The sequence below is a fragment of the Asterias rubens genome, chromosome 11 (genome assembly GCF_902459465.1).
Source record: "Asterias rubens chromosome 11, eAstRub1.3, whole genome shotgun sequence".
Lineage (NCBI taxonomy): Eukaryota > Metazoa > Echinodermata > Asteroidea > Forcipulatida > Asteriidae > Asterias > Asterias rubens.
In genome coordinates, this window is record NC_047072.1 from 8,935,745 (window position 1) to 8,957,606 (window position 21,862).

Sequence of the window (21,862 nt, forward strand, 5' to 3'; positions counted from 1 at the left end):
CTGAATAAAGCACAATACTGATATGCTTAGCTACTTGTTGTGCTTAGCAGCTCTAGGAAATCTAGGAAATCGGGCCCAGGGCCCAATTTCATAGAGCCCAGGGCCCAATTTCATAGAGCTGCTAAGCACAAAAATTTGCTTAGTTAGACATTTCTTCCTTGATAACAACAAGATTACCAACCAGATTTTCATTTGTTGCATTTGTTTGTTACTGGTATTTAGCTGTTGTTCCCTTATCCCCAAAATCACGTGGACATTTGGTTGGTAATCCTGTTTTTATTGAGGCAGAAATTTCATGCTAAGCAAATTTGTGTGCTAAGCAGCTTTATGAAATTGGGCCCAGGTGGGATTGATAGGGTTCTGTGGAGACGGTTACGAGAAAAAGGTAGATTTCCTTCTAAGACAAAGAACAAATATACCTTTCTTTCTCGATAATAGTTTGCGGTGTCAATGGTGTCTGAGTATTTCAAATTATTGATTGGCTGTAAAGATTTAGCTGCTTTACGGGTGATAATAAAATGAAGGACACACCGTTAATGAGAATTGCTGAGTGTAAACTATCCAAATTAATAGCAATTGAATGTGAATATTTAGGCGGTTAGCGGTAAAATCTTTAATGGTTAACAAATCGAATGGACCCTGTGGCATTACTGTGTTTGGGGGACTTTATGTAACTTTGGAAGTACCAGTTGGGCTTTATCCGGTCATGGGTGGAGGAATGATATTAGTTTTCATGTCTTAATCTCATAACCCCTGCGGAAAAAAAACTTTGGGATTGGTCTGTTTTCTAGAGAGGGTTACAGGGAAAAGTTACTATCTTATCTATCTATACGATTAAAATGAACCTTAATTACGGGTTGATTATAAAAGTTACAAGCCACCCAGCTGTGTAATGTTGCGCATTTCTGAATCCTATACACCCCCCCCCCCCCCCCCCCCCCCCCCCTGTGGAAATATAGGGCCAAAATTAATTTCGGCTTGTTGAGTTTTGTAGAGGGGGTTACGGGGAAAAGTTACATGTTGTTCATTGCGGTTTAATTCAAAATTAACATAATCGGGGATTGAAAATAGAAGTTAGTCGGTTAGCGGTAGCCCCAATGGAAACACCAGCGTTTCATTTTTATACAAAAATGAATAAAATTTAGGGATTGAATATAATAATAAAAGTTTTGCCGGTCAGCGGCAGCCCTTTTGGGTTCTAATGTAACTTTTGGGTTGGTGTGTTTTGTGGAGGGAGAAGGTTACAAGGAAAGTTAATTCTTCTGAATTACCGTTTTATTCATACAAATTATTTTATACTGATTGGTTACCAAAGTTAAGCCGTTCAGTGGTAGCCCCTGAAATTATCGGCGTTTTGGGGCCAAAATGTAACTTTGGACTGTTTTGTAATTTTTTGTTTTGGTGGAGGGGGGGGGGGGGGGGGGGGGTTACGAGGAAAAGTTAACTTTCTATAGAGGGCGCTATCAGCGATACTAAAAATGTATGGACCCCAAAGTAATTTCGGTAAAAATGCACAGAAATGATACTGGTCTGTAAGAAAATGGTGAGAGTTAACCAGTCTATTTCAAAAGAGCGTGTGACTTTAAACATTTTCTCAGCGGAATTTTGGATTTGTCAATTTCTTCGGTTTTTCGATGGTGAAAGGTATTTTAGAACCATGCAATGAAAGCATAAACAGGTAAGGGTCATATTGGTGATTTTATAATCAGTAAATTACGTAGAAGTGATGATCTTTTAGTTTGAAACAATTTGAACAAGCTTACAAATACAGCACTCGTGTGTACATGCATGTAATGTATGCAAGTACAGTAGTACGGGCCGTATAGATGTACCACACAGCGTACAGCACCAAACTTGATATCAATGGACAATTTGTCAGTTTTATGAATAAATGGAAATAACCATTCATTCTCCAATCACTGTTTTTTTTAATTTTTTTTAATTTTTTTTATTATTAATTAGTATTTATTAAGTGTTTGTATTAATAATGATAATAATATTAAAAATATTGTTATTGATTAACTTATTTTATTTGGCAGATAACACCACCGCTGGGGTAGGGGGGGGGGGGGTTGGGGGGGATATCAGACGAATTGAATAAACAAACCAGTACATGTAATTGATTTTAGCTGTCAAAAGTAATTTATTAAAACATATAAAAACAGTACACACTGATCGAATAAACAACAAATTTAATGGGAAATTTTCCGTATGGCGCCACCACTTTTCATCTGATATGAAATAATATAGTATCTAATTTACCTAAATGAGATATCCCTTTTTGTAAAAATTAGTGAAAAAGTCGTGGCGCCATACGGAAAGTTATCAAATTTAATTGCCCAGATCAAAGAAAACATTACAGGATCAGCAATTATTTTAAAATATTGATTAGAACTTTTAATTTATTTGAAACATACCACCAGAACAAATATTCCAAAGATAATAGTGTGGTGATCTGTCAACATAAACAAGTATTTAAAGACACCCCCATACAAACAATCACTGTCCCTGTTGCCATTTATAGATAAAGTAGAAAAAAAGAATTTGAAAATAACTTGTTTTATCTATAAAAAGCACTAAAATGTACTGAGGGGAAGCACAGGCAATTTACAGTTGCTCAAATTCATTCCATACTTAGACCAATAAAGGTTTGCGGAGTAACAGAATAACCATATTGTAGCTCAAATTAATTCCATAGTTAGATCAATAAAGGTTTGCGGAGTAACAGAATAACCATATTGTAGCTCAAATTAATTCCATAGTTAGATCAATAAAGGTTTGCGGAGTAACAGAATAACCATATTTGTTGCTCAAATTAATTCCATAGTTAGACCAATAAAGGTTTGCAGAGTAACAGAATAACCATATTGTAGCTCAAACTAATTCCATAGTTAGATCAATAAAGGTTTGCGGAGTAACAGAATAACCATATTGTTGCTCAAATTAATTCCATAGTTCGACCAATAAAGGTTTGCTGAGTAACAGAATAACCATATTGTTGCTCAAATTAATTCCATAGTTAGATCAATAAAGGTTTGCGGAGTAACAGAATGACCATATTGGGTAGATTTTAAAACAATAATCATAATCATCAGAGTCTACGGTAGTGTCTGAAATGGCGACTTCGGCTTCAGCTATGGCTAGATCAACCCGTCTCTCAGTGTTGAAGAATAGGCAGAAGTGCACAATCCAGCCGTAGCTGTAGCCAAAGTCATCGTTTCGGACATGGCCTAAGCCTCATATTTGAAAAATTAATGTCTTTCAAAGCTTCTAAACAATTAAGAAGTCTATAGTACACAAATACTGACTGCTAAGAGTGTTGAGGTTAAAACGTCTGAGGTGATCCTTGGCGCGTTTTTTTAGCCAAGGCGAAAGAAGGTAAAATTAACTGCTCAGGGGATCTCTCCGAGGGAGTCCTCCATACATGAGTAAAAGCAGTCAATATTTCTTTCATAACACACAATTCTTAAAATGTTGTGCCTAGACATAAAGGAACAAAGAAGCTCAGCTGTTGCTATGGGTATAGTACACTGGTTACCGTGTGATAGTACATCGGTTGTCATGGGATAGTACATAGGTTGCTATGGGTTAAGTGTCTTGTTTGCTGCAAGTATAGCGCGCTGAGGTCTCAAGACCTAGCAAAAATAAGACAATGATGCAAGTTTCCAGGGGAAAATACACTAACCCTGGGTAACCTTGCTTAACTCTACTCCCAAGGTAGCTATATTTGCAGGAAATTGTTATTTCTTGGCCGTTTTTAGCTAGATGTGTAACAAGGTCAACAAATTCCCCTTGAATCTTGCAATGTGTGAAAATAGCACAAGAGAATATTTCACTCCATTTCGAATACACAATTAATAGCAATACAAATCTTATTTCAAACTTTAAACAAACAGTTTACTTAAAAAGAGAATGTAATTCTAAACTGATTTATTTTTTAGACTTGTCAGACAGAAAAATTTAAAATAATATCATAAATATGTTTGATAAAAAAAACCCAGAAAAGCAGTATGATCAGTCAACATGAATCTGCTGCTAAATGTACAGTGACTAAGAGCATGACTCAACTTTATAGAGCTTTCCTGTTATTCTCCTGAAAAATGTCAGGTAATTAATAAACAGAAACACTTGGTTTTTTTTTAGAATGTTTCATATTCAATGTTTACTTTGGAATCATAGGAATGTCCATTCGGCCTGCTTTTTCTATTACCCTCTTGTGTGAGTAGAAGAAGGTCAAATCTAGCATTGTTTGTTGCTGCTTTTATCATTTTTGGTACGAGCTGAAGCTGCCTGTGGTTGCTATGATCTTTAAAGATGCTGGACACTATTGGTTATTGTCACAGACCAGTCTTCTCACTTGGTGTATCTCAAAATAATGTATAAAATAACAAACCTGTGAAAATTTGAGCTTGATCGGTCGTCGGAGTTGCAAGATAACTATGAAAGAAAAAAACACCCTTGTCACAAGAAGTTGTGTGCTTTCAGATGCTTGATTTCGAGACCTCAAATCTGAGGTCTCGGTCTCTGAATTACTTCTTTCTCAAAAACTACGTCACTTCAGAGGGAGCCGTTTCTCACAATGTTTTATACCATCAACCTCTCCCCATTACTCGTTACCAAGTGAGGTTTTATGCTGATAATTATTTTGAGTAATTACCAATAGTATACCACTGCCTTTAAAGGGTTAAGCACAAACAAAGTAGCTAGGCACAAATTAGTTCTTCTTCCTTGCTAGAATAAGGTTACCAGCCAAAATACCATGTCATGTGTACTGTTTGTAACAGGTTTCATGCTTGGTTTTGCTATACAGGAAAAGCAAAACGGTTAAGCAATTTTGTTTAACTTAAGCAGCTCTATGAAATTTACCCCTGGTTGAAATTCTATCCTATAGACCAGATATATGCGGTCACAATGCTAATTTGTCATGTTCCCCGTCTACAATAGCAAACATAAATACACAAACACTCATTGTCACTTAAAGGCACCAGACTATTCAGCCTCCAAGCCTCGTTTTGATTATGTTGATTTGAATGAGCGACAAACAAGATGGCCTAGCCAGCCAGTTCAATACTTCTAGAAACCTCAGTACATACATGTAAATCACTGCTTGCATAGATTGTTCATATCCATGGTTGACATCATATTGTGCAGAACATGGTTAGACTTCTGTCACTGTACATGGCTGTAAATAACAAAAACAACATTGACAATAGTTTGCACTGTTATAAATTACAAACATATAAAAAATTAATTTGAATTTTGTAACATTGGTTGTAGAAATTCGTTAATCATAGGAGATCTTGTTGATTTAGCGGAGTATTGTGCAAATTGATTAAAACCAATTGCCCCTTGATGTTCAAGATTTAACACCTTTATGTGTATAGCTTGAAAGGCAGGACCTTTTACGAGCAGCAAAAGTGCAGAAATGTAGAAAATAAAATTAATGACAAAAACATTGTTTGTATGCACCAGCAAATCAATGAAACTGTCTGCAAACTTTTGTTTGTAAAAACGGTATCCAAAACAATACTTAACACAAAATATTTCATTTGGGGAATTTTAAGATTGGACTGTGTGAATTAAATTGGTAGGTGTTTTCAGCTGTGTACTCTGGATTCTGATAGTAATTCTTATAAATTAAAATAAGAAATATTTTTGATTTAATTATTTTTGTTTCTCAATAAAATGTTGTGTTTAGCATGTAATAATAAGTGCATCAAGTTTTGTAATCGTGTATGAATTACCAAAACGAGAAATGGATACATTTTATAATAATTTCTTTACTTAAGAAGGAATCCATCTTGTCTTTTTTTAATCTTGGGTCTGATCTTGACAAAATTTTGCAGAATGACTGCACCTTACATTGGAAGAAGTCTAAAACATCAATTGCTTTTTGATCTTACACTAAAAATTATGTGTCCAAAAAAACTGTAAAACTTGCAGGATTCCCATTTATAAAATGATCACACTAACTTAATCAAAGTGACAGCCATATTTTTTTGTATAAAACATAATTATTTATGAAAATGAAACCAATTTTCTTACAAAATGTGGTACTTTATTCATTCTCATAAAACATTATTAAGATATGACAAAATACATAATTGATTGAAATTAAACATTCATCAAGCCCCTCCCCTACTGTCAAAGCAAAAATAACTTACTTTTAATAACAACAAAATATTCAAAAACAAATGAGAATATCTAATTCATCCAAAATGAAGACTGTCATTTAATTACTCACCTTAGTTTTAGTCATTAATCATGAATAAAATAAGTATTTACCTTGAAGAACTGGATTGTTGTTGAGCTGAGCTTACTCACTTCCAGTCATAACAAAAACCATGTGCTCCTTCCAGCATGTCCAGTGTGTGGCAGTGTTGACATGCAGAGGTACCCTGACTTCTCACTGACTATGCCATGGCATGCACTGCAGTAGAATGGAACCAGGTTATCAATAATTATTAAATATTCTAAATAGGTAAATAGTTCCAATGTCTGCTTAAATCATTGCTTAAAATTTTCCTGAATCATTCTTTTTTATTTGCTCAGATAGAAAATAAAAAAATCTTTTAATTTGTAAAAGAAATCAAAAGTAAACAGCACCCCCAATTTGCATTGTTTTCTCAGTGCAGCAGGCGGCCATTTTGTACATGTGCAGTGCATCCAGTTTTTAATTAATCAATTAATTATCTTTTCAAAATTACCCTCATGCTTCTTCTGATTAAAAGCAATTGGATTTTCAAAGTTCAAGGTAAAAATAGGTTTTCTATGTTTGATGTTATAAGATTACTTATTTGACTGTGGGTCTACTGGTCCTATTTTCTATTGAACGGGTCAAGTGCACCGGACTCAAGCTCTGGTGTTTCTGGTTAGCAAGGTGTGGGTTCAAGTCCAGGTCATGACATTTCATTGACCCAGAATCCAGGTGGGTACAAGCTGGGTCCTTTTGAATGTTCAAATGTTTTGACTCGGATTCCGGGTCAAAATGTTTTGGGGTCCAGGGCCCGCATTATGCCCTAGGAAAATGTTTAGGCCGTAGATGCTCTGGTGTAATCTAGGGAGTCTGAGGGGTGGTGTGCCCCCCCCCCCCCTCAGATGTTTGAATTTAATGCCTATTTCGAGCTTTGATGCACCTATTTTTGCTCTCATGGTTAATGTACCTAAAAAAAATAATAAACTGTAGCTTCGTAATATCCATATTGTTTCTGCATTATAATGCTCAGGCGGCATTTTATCCCCATCATCACCAGCTTCATCAAGGGTGGATCAAGAAAAAAAGTTTTAGGGGAGGGTGGGGGATGGTTGGTGGGTGCGGCACATCTACTAAAGATGAAGCCTGCTCTTCAGGGGGACGCGAAGCCTTTAATGGCCTGTGGTCTGGGCCCGCCTAAGGGTCTGGGCCCGAAGTAATTTGTGATTTTATGAGGCTGATTCCTTTTTTTCTGCAGACATCGGCTTAACAATAAAAAAAACTATCAGAGTATTCATCAGATATGCTTACAATTATTTTGAGTAATTACCAATAGTGTCCAGTGCCTTTAGTAAGAGTTTACAAGTTGCTGCGGCAAACTTGACACCATTGCCAATAACCTTCTCTTACTGATATGTGTACTGGGTTCTTTTACATGCATTACTAGGAACACACAAGACCAACGACTTGAAGTTCAATCCGAAGGAAGAATCAATACTGGTTAAATGTCTTACTTAAAGATACAAATGTCATGATTAGGACTTGTACCCACACCCGGCTGACCAGAAACACCAGAGCTTGAGTCCGTCGCACTTGAACGATCACCGCAATGGTGACACCTGTGTCCATTAGTTGTCTTATTAATTGTGTAGTTTACTATTTGATTGGAGGTGTGTTAGCATTCTGTTTTTTGTAGGAAAGTAAAAGAGGAAAATCAAAAAATAACTTACACAATTAATAAGACAACTAATAGACGCAAGTGTCACTTTTGATGTGATCGTGGCCGAGTGGTCAAGTGCACCAGACTCAAGCTCTGGTGTTTCTGGTTAGCAAGCTGTGGGTTCAAGTCCAGGTCATGACATTTCATTGACCCAGAATCAAGGTGGGTACAAGCTGGGTCCTTTTGAATGTTCAAATGTTTTGACCCGGAATCCGGGTCATTTGCATTGACCCGGAATCCGGGTCATTTGAATTGACCCGGAATCCGGGTCATTTGCATTGACCCGGAATCCGGGTCAAAATATTTTACCCGGAATCCGGGTCATTTGCATTGACCCGGAATCCGGGTCAAAATATTTTACCCGGAATCCGGGTCATTTGCATTGACCCGGAATCCGGGTCATTTGCATTGACCCGGAATCCGGGTCATTTGAATTGACCCGGAATCCGGGTCATTTGCATTGACTCGGAATCCGGGTCATTTGCATTGACCCGGAATCCGGGTCATTTGAATTGACCCGGAATCCGGGTCATTTGCATTGACCTGGAATCCGGGTCATTTGAATTGACCCAGAATCCGGGTCATTTACTTGACCCGGAATCCGGGTCAGAACAGTTTGACACGGAATACGGGTCAAAACATTTGAATTGACCCGGAATCCGGTGTGGCGATTTCAACTTTCCGCTGTGTTCAGTTTTCCGAATGACCAAATACGGTAGCATTATGTCATGCGATGCCTGCGCACAGCAAGCGAAAGTAGTCCATTTTTAGTGCCGTATTGAGTGGTCCATTACCCTCCAGTAGCTGTCATGGCGGCGTCCACGAGTCGAGTACAACTAGCGGCAAACGCGTGGATCGTATGAGTTTTTTTATATGCAAGCAGAGTGTGACCTGCCTAAAGTTGTACCCATGAATACATTTTAAGATGGGGTAGAGAGTATGTCACTACACAGAAAAGAATCGTAATATAAACAATTTGGGGTCACTGATGAGAGAACTACAGTACTCGCCAGGGTACTCGCGGCGGTATCTGACAGGTCACCTGGAATACTGAACACGCCGGAAAGCTAAAACCGTTCGAACAACCTGCTGATATGTCCATTACGTCATTCGGAAAACTGAACACGGCGGAAGACTGAAACCGCCACACCGGGTCAGAACATTTTTGACACGGAATCCGGGTCAAAACATTTGAACATTCAAAAGGACTTGCCATGTACCAACCTGGATTCCGGGTCAACGAAATGTCATGACCAGGACTTGTACCCACACCTTGCTAACCAGAAACACCATAGCTTGAGTCCAGTGCACTTGACCACTCGGCCACTATCGCCTCAAAAGTGACACCTGCGTCCATTAGTTGTCTTATTAATGTTGTAATTAAGTATTTGATTGGAGCTGTGGTAGCAAAATGATTTTTTAGGAAAACAAAAGAGTGGGGAAGAGGTCTTAAACTTCATTTTGAAACATGCAGGGTCGTACTGGCTGTGTGATAAACTCGACACGTTCTTTTATAGCAAGGCACTGACCGTGTAAAAAGACACCATTTTAAAGTCTCTGATCGGCAGAGAGTCGGTTTGAGTCCTAGTGTTATCGATCTTGAGAGTTTGATATTTTTACTGTTTTGGTATCACAGTCAACATTTACTAATGCCCAGGTTAAATATTGACCTTCAACTGTGTTCACTTTTCTTAGCATAAATATTTACAAACAAAGTTAGTTCAAGACGGTCCTTGCTTTTTTTATTGGACCTTTGTTTCCCTTTTTTCTGCAGACTTCGACTAACAATCAAAGAAACTATCAGAGTATTCATCAGAACCTGTTCAAGCTGGTATGGAAAGATCTGGCTGTATGAGGTAGGTATTAAGTAGGATTTGAAACTTTGCATGGTGGAAGTATTTCTAAGAGAGGCTTGCGGTAAAACCATGTGAATATCTCTTTATGAGTAGTGCTGAGAAGAACCGATGGCTTTCTCCTGAAGACTATCGGAGCATATGGCACTTCAGAGGGTGCCGTTTCTCACAATGATTTATACCATCAACCTCTCCCTATTACTTGTCACCAAGAAAGGTTTTATGCTAACAATTATGTTGACACCAATAGTGTCCACTGCCTTTAAAGACCAGCATTCTCACTTGGTGTATCCCAACATTTGCATACAATAACAAACCTGTGAAAATTTGGGCTCAGTTGGTCTTCGAAGTTACAAGAAAATAATGAAAGAAAAAACACTCTTGTTGCACAACTTTGTGTGCTTTCAGTTGCATAACCTCTTTCTCAAAAATTACGTTACTTCAGAGGAAAACTATGGGAAAACAGTTAAGGAGATGTTTTCTCTGCAACCTTACTAGTTTTTACGGTACTTGTAGTTTAGCACTTGGATAAGCAAAGCCTGAACATCTGATGCCACACTTCGTGGCTCGCAAATAACACCAGAGACCGGCATCAAAAACTGGCGTGTGTTTTGACTTTTGTACTCATTAATTTCACATAGAGATACGCAGTCAAATTCCATTGCGGACTTGACAGTAGTGTACTGTTTGGGCATAATGGGTGCACAATTATCCAATATTGTATCCAATGGAATCACTGGATCTAGCGGCATGGACCTGGAAGACAGACCCCCAGTCTAGGATAGGCATCACAACCAGCCCTCACCCCACAACCCGCATAATAATAATAATAATAATAATAATAACCCGTTTTTATATATCGCTTCTCACACTCGGAGGGCATCCCAAACCGCTTCACATTATTACCATGGTCACTGGGCCTTAAATCACTCCTTAAACCATCTCAGCTCCCTGGTGGGGAGTATGCAGCCTGTGCAACATCAATATGCGCTACTCGGCTAAATCAATCACAAGAACCATCTCTGCCCTCACAGGTACCCATTTACCCCTGGGTGGAGAGAAGCAATTTTAGTTAAGTGTCTTGCTCAGGGACACAAGTGTCACGACCGGGATTCGACCCACACTCTGCTGAACAGAAGCATCAGAGCTCTTATCCGCTCGGCCATGACACCCATACATGTATATCACAACCCATAACCCACCTCGACAACCCCACAACCTACAGCAACAAAATACCAAAGTACAACTCACTACCAACACCTCAGAACCCACACCTTTCTCTTGCAACTTCGATGAGTAATTGAGTCCAAACATTCACAGACTTGTTATTTTATGCATATGTTGGTATACACCAAGTGAGAAGACGGGTCTTTGACAATTACCAATAGTGTCCAGTACCATGGTTAGTTTTGCGATAGCACCATGTTTAAATAAGGGAATCAATGTGTGGTGAAGAGGTTTCCAACTAGTGGTTTAATCCCAACGAGGCTTGGTTCTTGATAATTTTACCGAGACGAAGTCGAGGTAAATTATAGAGAACCAGGCCTCGGCGGGTTTAAACCACTAGTTGAAAACCTATTCAACACACTTTGATTCCCATTCATAAATACCTTTTCGGTCAAAAACATCATCACTTTTTTGTCAAAAAGTTAAATAAATGCAAAAATTTAATTTTTAAAAGATTTCTTTCAACACAACACCCCTCTAGCTATGAAATGGTAAAGCCCTCCGCCCCCCTCGGGTAAACAACTCTTTATAAGGGAATGTTGTGCGCGTATCGCGTGATGTAGCACATCTGTTTCAGCCATTGTTCTCTACCAATAGGAGTGAAGAAACTGCCTTATAAGAACAGGTGCAAGGTCGCGTGTCACGCCCATGAATTAATACTTTTTACCGGTCATAAACAAAGGTTTATACACACCCACGTGATGCGCTCTCCACCAATAGGAATAGCAAAACTGTCTGAGGTATTTATGAATCTCTTTTTGAGTAGAGTTGGTTCTGAGAAGAACCGTTGGTTGACAACTCAACGATTGTCAACCACCAGTTCTTTTCAAAACTACTACTCTCAGTGAGATTGACACAAGCCTCCCCTCATGGAATAAAAATTGTGATGCGATCTAAACCCATCACAAGGTGATGAAAGTATTCATTTCTGAGTTAATTTATATACATGAAATTTAAGGGGACACTCCACTCTTTCGTATCTACCTCTACCTCCATGGTAGGACCAAGGGTGGATTTCACAAAGAGTTAAGACTTGTCTTACCTCGAGTTAGGACGAGTTACTCGTCAGTTTGTAATATCTTCTAGGACTATAGTCCTAAGTTAGGAATAGTCCTAACCCTTTGTGAAATTGACCCAGTTGGCCTTGGTTTGAGAAATCAAGCTGTAAAGTTCCAAATGCACATTGATACAGATGTTTTTCAAGAATACAGTTGGAATATCGTTTTGTGCGATCGTTTCTTTTTTCAGACGCTTGGTCAGAGAACAAAGAGTGACCAGCTTAAAGGGAAACGCAAAGCGGCCCTCACCCTCAAGGCCCGACTAGATAAAGTGAAGCAGCGTAACCGAGCCAAGGGGGAGATAGTTGAGGAGGAGGGCGATAAGGACCATCAGGAGGAGGAGGAAGATGCGAGGATGAAGGAGGAGTCAGAGTCAGCGAGACGGAGACAGAAGGAGGAGGATGAGAAGAGATTAGCAGAGAGGCTGAGCAAGACGGCGCCGGCAAGACCTTGGGATATTGGAAAAGGTAGGGTACCCTTCTTCATCTTCTTGTTCTTTTTAGGGCGTTTGTGTCGTTTTCTTGATGCGGAAGGCTCTAGCAAAGTATTAGACTCCAAGTACATTAAAGCCATGTTCCCATTGGACTTTTCCTTCAGCTGTCACGTGGAAATTTACCGTGACTGGCTTTTGCGTAATTCTACAGTGCGTTCCCACCTAGACTTATATTTCGCAGCGTTTGCAAAGTTTTTTACAGCGTGGTCGCGGTAGGTTTACAGCAAGGAGCTGTTCCCGTTGCACTTTCTAGATAAGTTACAGTGGCTGTGCGGAAGTCTTCTGCACCCTCTTTCCGCTTGTTAGTTTTACATCACAGTTGCGGTAAATTGACAGGGTCAGTTTACCATGCGTCCCCTTGGATTGTATTGTCATTCTACAGAGAAGTTGCGGTACTTAAACCAAAAACAATCCATTTGGGAACACGTTTTTGTAAACATACATCAAATTTTCGCTATCTTTGTGAGGACTTTCCTTTGTCCCTCTAACTAAACACTCTCCATAAGAGCATGAGAAAATGTGAGGATGTAAAAATACAAAGGAGTCCAGTGCGAGGACAGCATTGCTCGTTTTGAGTTCCTTTGTTCTACTGTCCCCTCTCTTCCGATGAAACCATGTCATCGAATTCAATGAATTCAAACTCTGGTGTTTCTGATCAGCAGAGTGTGGGTTCGAATCCCCAGCCGTGACACTTGTGTCCTTAAGCAAGACACTTAACCATTGCTTCGTCCTTCGGATGGGACGTAAAGCCGTTGGTCCCATGTGTTGTGTAACGCATGTGAAAGAACCTAGTGCACTTATCAAAAAGAGAAGGGGTTCGCCCCGATGTTCCTGGCTGTGGTTGCTTAATGCGCCGTAGCACCTTGTAAACCCTTATAATGTGCTAACTAATTGGGTCTCAACATTCAACACTGCAATAGCCTATCTTTCTGAAAGTTTGTATATACTCAGCGCCTTGAGTACCTCGTTAGGTAGATACGTGCACTATATAAGACTTCGATATTATTATTATGTATTGTATGTTGATAAACCTTGTAAACATGGTAAAAGAAGAATATGCACTAAACCTTGTGGAGAGTTAGGATTTCAGAGTCTTGTTGTGATTAAAGGGGCTGTTTCATGATCAAAGCAGATCTGTGGCTGTTCATAGTATCATGAACTCTCACCTGCATGTTTGCGTGTACTCGCCTTAGATATGATACCGAGGGAGGGCACATGTGTGACCTGTCACAACAAAATGAGCTAAAAGTCGGAATTTAAAATAAATTAGCTATTCACATTTCTGAATTCTGCAGATCAAGAGCTTTCCAATGGTATACAACACTTGGGGTGACAATAATCCTCCAAGTCGACAGAGCTTGTGGAAACATGAGAGTTCTAACTTATCTAATGAGAAAGATTTGACTTTGACCGTCTGTAATGGGAAATGGCACAATGCGACTTATAGCTCATTTCGTTGTGACAGGTCACATATATGTACAGTAATTCATGAATCCGTTTAAAGCTACAGGCCTGTTGAGTATAACACAGCCCCTTGGAACCTAACCTTCCTAAAACCTTCTACATCCTCTTTGCTGAAATAAAGGATTCAGAAGGACTTTCAACCGCAATAACAATATTGTACCAGGGCTGTGTTTTGAGAACGTTGCATGGAGGGACGTCTCGTCTTCTTGGTCACGTTGCATGCTGAACCAAATTGTTAGTCCAAATGTAGCACATATCAATGCGCAGTTCAATCTGGCACCGCGTGTGCGCACATGTTTTTGTTTTTAAAGGCAGTGGACACTATTGGCAATTACTCAAAATAATTACTATCATAAAACCTTACTTGATTACGAGTAATGGGGAGAGGTTGATAGTATAAAACATTGTGAGAAACAGCTCCCTCTGAAGTGACGTAGTTTTCGAGAAAGAAGTAATTTTCCGCGAGTTTGATTTCGGGACCTCAGATTTAGAATTTGCGGTCTCGAAATCAAGCATCTGAAAGCACACAACTTCGTGTGACCATGGTGCGACAAGGGTGTGTTTTTCTCTCATTAATATCTCGCAACTTTGACGATAGATTGAGCTGAAATTTTCACAGGTTTGTTATTTTATGCATTATAATGTTGAGATACACCAACTGTGAAGACTAGTCTTTGACAGTTATCAATAGTGTCCAGTGTCTTTAAAATGGCTGCAAATTACTAGTACAAATAGGTTTGCGGTAACACCATGTGTGTATCTGCTTGCCGGTTAGAGTTTGTTCTTAGAGAACTGTCTTGCTTAATTCTACTTCCGTGGAGTAGATTGATCGGGAGACTTCTCAGTTCAATCTGGCACCGTGTGTGCGCACATGTTTTTGTTTTTAGCAAAATGGCTTCATAAGTACTCGCAACACAAATCAGGTATCAGTTGCAATCGCCAAAACGCACCCCTGATGTCAACTGAAGATATTGAAGACTTTGTTAAACTTTTATAATCAGGTAGCTGTCATTTAAACTAACAATTTGTATACAATTCTTATTTATAAACAGAAGAGTCGCAATGGGACAGGGTGAAGAAGCAAGTACATGAAGAGCGCCCTCAAGAGTTTGCTCCTCCACAGCAGTACAACTGGATGATGCCATCGATGAGACAAACTCCAAAGAAGAAGAGCAAGTTTGCGTCCACAGAAAGTTGCGACGACACGCTTAACACGTCAAAACAGCCGCAGGAGTTCGCTCCTCCTAGTAATTCTGCAAAGTGGAACATGAGACAGGGTTTGTCTGCAAGTACTTCGTTAGAGGCCAAGAAATCTAAGGATCAAGGCAGCAGGCTGGGGAATTGAACCAAGAACCGCAAAGAACTGGAGAAGATTTCTGCCGTGGAGGTAGCCTGATCATCTGACGTCATTCTTCAAGGCTCGTGAATAACACCAGAGAGCGGCCAAAAACTGGCATGTAGTTGACCTCTGACCTCTGTCGTTTCACATATAGATACGCAGTCAAATTACATTGCGGACTTGAGAGCAGTGACTATTTGGACATTATGTCACTGCATGTGAATTGTATCCAATGGGAATCACTGGATCTAGCGGCAGCGACCTGTCTTTATCCTTGCAGATAAGACAGGGGCCCAGTCTACCATGGAGGGATCGGAGCTAAGGTAGTTAGTGCGGACTCTATAGCACAAGCTTTGTTTTTCTTCCGTAGTAAGGCAAAGAAGTAGGACTCAATAGAGGCCACAATTTGACAATATTTGATAAAGGAAAACACTTGTCGAAAAGTAACACTGAATTTTCAGGTTGTATTATTAAAACCTCAGAAATTTACAAAGGGTTCCCCCATGGCAGATTTTTTTCCAAAGTGTAAGTCTATGTTTATTGAGGGCAAAAATTGCCAAAATCTCAAACATATTTATCAATTTTGGGCTAAAAATTGAAGGAAAACAAATCACAAGGGGTCATAAGTCCAGTTGTTTTATCAAATTTTAGCCAAACATTAAAAAAAAAAACAAGGGGTAAAGTCCTGTTGTTTTATCTTGATAACTTAGCCTTGTGAACTTTGCGCTCGAAATAAAATCACAAGACTATAGCCTTGTAAATTTTTCGCTCTAAAAAAATCATAAGGCCTTGTAATCTCTTCGCTCAAAAAAAATAACAAAGCTATATATATATAGCCTTGCAAAAAAGAGCAGAGTCTTTCTCGAAGGCTAAATTACTATAATTCGGCCAACTAAAAATAATAAGTAAAAAAAACATAACGTGGAAGAATGTTGTGATTGTTGTTATTTGTCTATTATTGTTACGCAATAAACCAGTTGGGCGTGACCGGTGGCTGGGCAGCATCCTGCGGCCTGGCCATGCGGCAGTCCGTTGCCCACCAGTCTTCGTCGTTGTGGTATGATTCTTAGCTCTCGTGTCGATCAGTCCAACGGGACTTTAAAAAAATCATAAGGCTATAGCTTTGTTAACTTTTCGTTTGAAAAAAATCATAAGGCCTTGTGAACTTTTTGCTCGAAAAATATCATAAGGCTATATATAGCCTTTAAACTTTATGCAAAAAAAAAATCATAAGGCCTTGTGAACTTTTCGCTCTTTAAAAATCACAAGGCTAAAGCCTTGTAACCTTACCCTTGTGAACTTTTTGCTTGTGAACCTTTCGCTCCAAACGAAATCACCGGGCTATTATTAACCTTGTTAACTTTAACCTTGTTAAATCATAAGGCCTTGTGAACTTTCGCTCTAAAAAAATCACAAGGCCTTGTGAACTCTTCGCTTGAAAAAAAAATCACCAGGCCTTGTGAGCTTTTCGCTCGAAAAAAATCTTAAGGCCTTGTGAACTTTTTGCTCGAAAGAAACATAAGGCCTTGTGAACTTTTCGCTCTAAAAAAAGTCACAAACTAACCCTTGTGAACTTTTTGCTCAAAAAAATCCATAACTTTTCGCTTGTGAACCTTTCGCTCTAAACAAAATCACCAGGCTATTATTAACATTGTGAACTTTTCGCTCAAAAAAATCAAAAGGTTATATATAGCCTTGTAAACTTTTCGCTCGAAAAAAATCATAAGGCCTTGTGAACTTTTCGCCCGAAAAAAACTTTCGCTCGACAAAAATCATAAATCTATAGCCTTGTGAACTTTTCGCTTGTGAACTTTTCGCTCTAAAAAAAATCACCAGGCCTTGTGAGCTTTTTGCTCGAAAAAAATCTTAAGGCCTTGTGAACTTTTTGCTCGAAAAAAATCATAAGAATTGTGAGCGATTGTAGCCTTGTGAAATTTTCGCTCTAAAAAAATCATAAGGCCTTGTGAACTTTTCTCTTGAAAAAAAATCACAAGGCTTTGTGAACTTTTCGCTTAAAAAAAATCATAAGGCCTTGTGAACTTTTCGCTCGAAAAAAAAAAATCATAAGGCCTTGTGGACTTTTTGCTCGAAAAAAATCATAAGGCTATTATAGCCCTTTAATATTTTTGCTCTTAAAAAGTCATAAGCTATAGCCTTGTGAACTTTTCGCTCTAAAAAAATCATAAGGCCTTGTGAACTTTTTGCGCGAAAAAAATCATAAGGCCTAGTGAACTTCTTGCTCGAAAAAATCATGAGTCTTTAAACTTTTTGCTTTAAAGGCAGTGGACACTATTGGTAATCACTCAAAATAATTATTAGCATAAAACCTTTCTTGGTGACAAGTAATGGGGAGAGGTTGATGGTTAAAAACATTGTGAGAAACGGCTCCCTATGAAGTGCCATAGTTTTCGAGAAAGAAGTTATTTTCCACGAATTTGATTTTGAGACCTCAAGTTTAAAACTGGAGGTCTCGAAATCAACCATCTAAATGCACACAACTTCGTGACAAGGGTGTTTTTTTCTTTCATTATTATCTCGCGACTTCGACGACCGATTGAGCTCAAATTTTCACAGGTTTGTTATTTTATGTATACGTTGAGACACACCAACTGTGAAGGCTAGTCTTTGACAATTACCAATAGTGTCCAGTGCCTTTAAAAAAATCATAAGGCCTTTTCGCTCCAATGTGTACTTTTCGCTCGAAAAAAATAATTGTGAACTTTTCGCTCGAAACAAAATCATAAGGCCTTGTGATCTTAGCACTCGACAAAATTCATAAGGCCTTGTGAACTTTTCGCTCGAAAAAAATCACAAGGCCTTGTGAACTTTTTGCTCGAAAAAAAAATCATAAGGCTATATCTATCGCCTTTTAACTTTTTGCTCAAGAAATATCATTAGGCCTTGTGAACTTTTCGCTCTAAAAAAATCACATGTAAACTGACAACCGACAACCGACATCAAAACTCAACAACTTCCACCTTGTGAACTTTTTGCTACATAAAATCCTAAGGCCTTGTGAACTTTTCGCTCTGAAAAAATCACGGGCTAAAGCCTTGTAAACTTAGCTCCAAAAAAATCATATAGCCTTTTAACTTTTTGCTAAAAAAAAATCACAAGGCTTGTGAACTTTCCGCTCAAAAAAAATCATAAGGTTATTTTAGCCTTTTAACTTTTTGCTCGAAAAAAAAATGGCCTTGTGAACTTTTCGCTCAAAAAAAATCGTAAGGCCTTGTGAACTTTTTGCTCAAAAAAATAGCCTTGTGAACTTTTCCCTTGAAAAAAATCATAAGGCTTAATGATAAAAATGCTGGACTTTACCCCTTATAGTTTTTAAAGTTTCACCCCAACTTTCAAGTAAAAATAAAAAATAACAACTTCCTAATTATTGCTTCAAATATTATTATTGGTTTCTGTTTCATAACAAAGGCTTCAGAAAAGCCTTACTGCATCATAAAGAGCACAACATTGCACCTGAAAAAAATCTGAGGCAAAAGTTGAGAAAAGTGCTGGCCTCACCCCCTATGATTCTTTCAAATTTCAGCCAATAAAATAATGCCGTTTGTACTACATCACGCGCATGCACATCGGGCAAGGCATGCTGGGAAAAAATGTTACCTCGTCCCCAGCGCCTTGCTTTAGACTGGCCGCTGGGTATGGGGCCGAGAGAAGGACAAAATGGTGCGACGAGATCGATCACCCCTGGGAACGAGGTTGATGAACCCCTTTACTCCCCGCGGCCATTTTCTTTCTTAGCGCGGGCATCGTGTGTTCCACGTGTGTGTGGAGAAAAAACACATTTTCTGCAACTATTTACATCGAAAACCGACATCAAAACTCAACAACCTCCACGATGAGAACTGCACGGATGTTCATAGAATCTTCTTAATCAGGTAAATGATTCATGCGTTAATGCAAAAGAGGAAATTTGAGGGGTTTTCTAAGACAAGATTGTCTTGGCAATATGTAACAGTCAAATCATTGTCAGCTTATGATACCCAAGACAAATTCGAAGAAACATAGATTGTGTTAAAATGTTTATTAAACCACTGAATTCTCGCTCAATACAAGTGAGGAAAATATTGTTAGGGACGGATAGACCCACATCGATTTTGCTGATGAATTCTGACGCTTTACACTATACGTTTTTTGTTTCTTCAACTCCTTCAATGCAAGTTTTAAGACTAAAAGAGTAAAATCACAGGGTGCACATATTTTTCTTCAAATTGTTTTCTTGTGTGTTGGGAATTAGATTTGACGACATGAAGTACTGTACATGTCTAGCCCTGGTAGGACGTCAGTCAGTGCCACTGTAAAATGTTTCGCATTGGTACGGGACCTTTATACCCTGGACTCCGTCGCGTTGCCTGCATCGGAGGAGTCCAATCTGGGCTATGTACATGTCATGTGTATGTGGAGACAATTTAAAGGCCCCTGAACATGCTGTCCTGAAGTAATTTTCCCAATGCCTTATGCTTTCTATATCCCCTCATTTGTATGAACACTAATTTACATCCATACTCTAAATATAATTTTGTTCTTTTTCAGAGTTCGTGGAATCTGATGTTTCCCTTTCATCAAGTGTATGCTGCCTCTCCCTGCATCTTAGCAGTCTTTACAGCCACAACAGCAGTCAATGAGGTACAAAGCCTCAACCATTCTGTAAGGCAACCAAAATGTATCATTTTCTATTACTAGCTGTAGTGCCAGAATAATTTACACATTTGCCAAACTTTCTCTCATACTTTTTTTTCTCCTAAGACCCAAATTATTTAGGACTTCTTTTTTTGTGGGGCCTCCGAAGAATCAGTTAAATTTCTATTACAAACTTTCATTTAGGTCAGCCCCCAAGGATTTTGAGAGAAAAAAATTAGTTTGATAATAAAGCATTCTATTAAATAGCAGTACAGTTTATCTGATACATGGTAGTTACTCCAAAAACTAATTACCATGAAAACGTTAGAGCACTGGTCATATTACAAAAATGTTGTTGGAAAAACACCTTTTAAACTAAAATGTAGTTTTAGGGAAAGTGGTAAAATTTTTTCACACCCAAAAGTTTGATTCTGAGGAAGGCTTCAGGCATAAAGCTTTTCTCATGCATCTAAAAGCACACAATTTCTTGCATGGAATATTGGGTTTTCTTTCATAATTTGTTTTCAACTCTGATGACCATTTTAGCCAAAACTTCCATTGGTTTGTTATTCATGCATTTATTAAGGCACACCAAGTGAGGAGACTGTTGTTTGATAATACCAAAATTATCCCAAACCTTAATTATTTTCTAAAAGTTATTTTTAATTAAAATTAAATCAACACCAAGAAGGCATCAGAGTTATAAGCTATTCATAGAACCAATAATTGTCAAAATATTAGGATTCATCAGAAAATAATAAGCAAACCAGACTAGATTGTTTATTTGAATTTTCAAGACTTTATTTGAACAAACTTTAAATGTCTTCCAAAGAAAGAAAACAATAACACTCAATTAGTGCATCCACACTGTTAGACATTACCCCCACCCACCCCAACCTCAAGAACTTGATTATGACTGTGTTGTATGTTATGTTTCCTTAATGTTTTAATTAAAACAAATTTTGTTTTTGTGGGTGCTTTGGCACTCCTATTGCTTCCTTACTATTCATTTTGATAGTTGCTTAAATTGATGGTCGGAAATTATGCCAGTTGATGTATTATTACTGTTTGAAAACCTCATTGAAATTATTTCAAAATGTTTTTTTTTTTGTAATGCACTTGTCAAGTGCCACAATTCAAAAATTGTATTTGTAAAATCAAATACAGCTTTCAATTCATACTATTTTTTATTAAAATTATTGAAAATGTGTAGTTTCAAAATTCAACTTAAACCCCCAAAATATCCGAGAAGAAATATCAGCTGGCAAATGACAACCATAGCTAAGAAATATAAATGATCAACCAAGGAAGAAATGTAACCTGTTTTATCCAAAAGGAGTCTACATGGCTAACAAAAAAACTAGTTTCATGAATTAACTTTTTGGTTTCTGCAAACTTGCAAAATATTTTTTTGTGCTTTTTCTTCACCTTACAAGAACTCAGAATATTTACAGAATCAAAGCGTTTTTTGTTTCTTTTCAAACAAATCTAATTAAATTTGACTCCTTTATGGTTTACAGGTTGCATTTCTTACTTATAAAGAAGGTACAACATTGGTATTCATATACTGCACAAATTTTGACACAAAAAACGTTATCTCAAACTTGCAGCGTTTTCATAACACATTTCTTTATTTATTGTTTAACTCAATACAGTTTTTACATCAAGTGGACATTTAGATGAATGTTTACTTGCATGCTTACCAAAATTGAAGGTAATGCATGTTCACTAAATTCCCGCAATAAATTTATAAGTTCCATTCACAATAGCGTAACTACCAATGTTGTATCTTCTGTAAAGGCCGCATCTTATAGCTTGTTCTGTGACTTTATAATCTCAATCTTGGAAAGTTTTTGAAGTCCACAACAGGACACAGAAAGTCA

At 38.1% G+C, this 21,862-nt stretch overlaps 1 protein-coding gene and 1 long non-coding RNA gene across 2 annotated transcripts; one reads left to right on the top strand and one right to left on the bottom strand.

Moving 5' to 3' along the window:
• Positions 1–1,555: 1,555 nt before the first annotated feature.
• On the top strand, positions 1,556–15,542 carry LOC117297072 (AT-rich interactive domain-containing protein 4A-like). Its single transcript, XM_033780201.1, has 4 exons — positions 1,556–1,678; positions 9,688–9,769; positions 12,242–12,518; positions 15,061–15,542. The coding sequence occupies exons 1-4, from the start codon at positions 1,635–1,637 to the stop codon at positions 15,351–15,353; spliced, it is 696 nt and encodes a 231-aa protein (XP_033636092.1). The 5' UTR covers positions 1,556–1,634; the 3' UTR covers positions 15,354–15,542.
• LOC117297073 lies at positions 4,409–6,504 on the bottom strand. Its single transcript, XR_004519852.1, has 3 exons — positions 6,286–6,504; positions 5,094–5,182; positions 4,409–4,437 (listed from the first exon to the last, which is right to left on the bottom strand). It is a non-coding gene; the product is annotated as an uncharacterized LOC117297073 (long non-coding RNA).
• Positions 15,543–21,862: the final 6,320 nt, after the last annotated feature.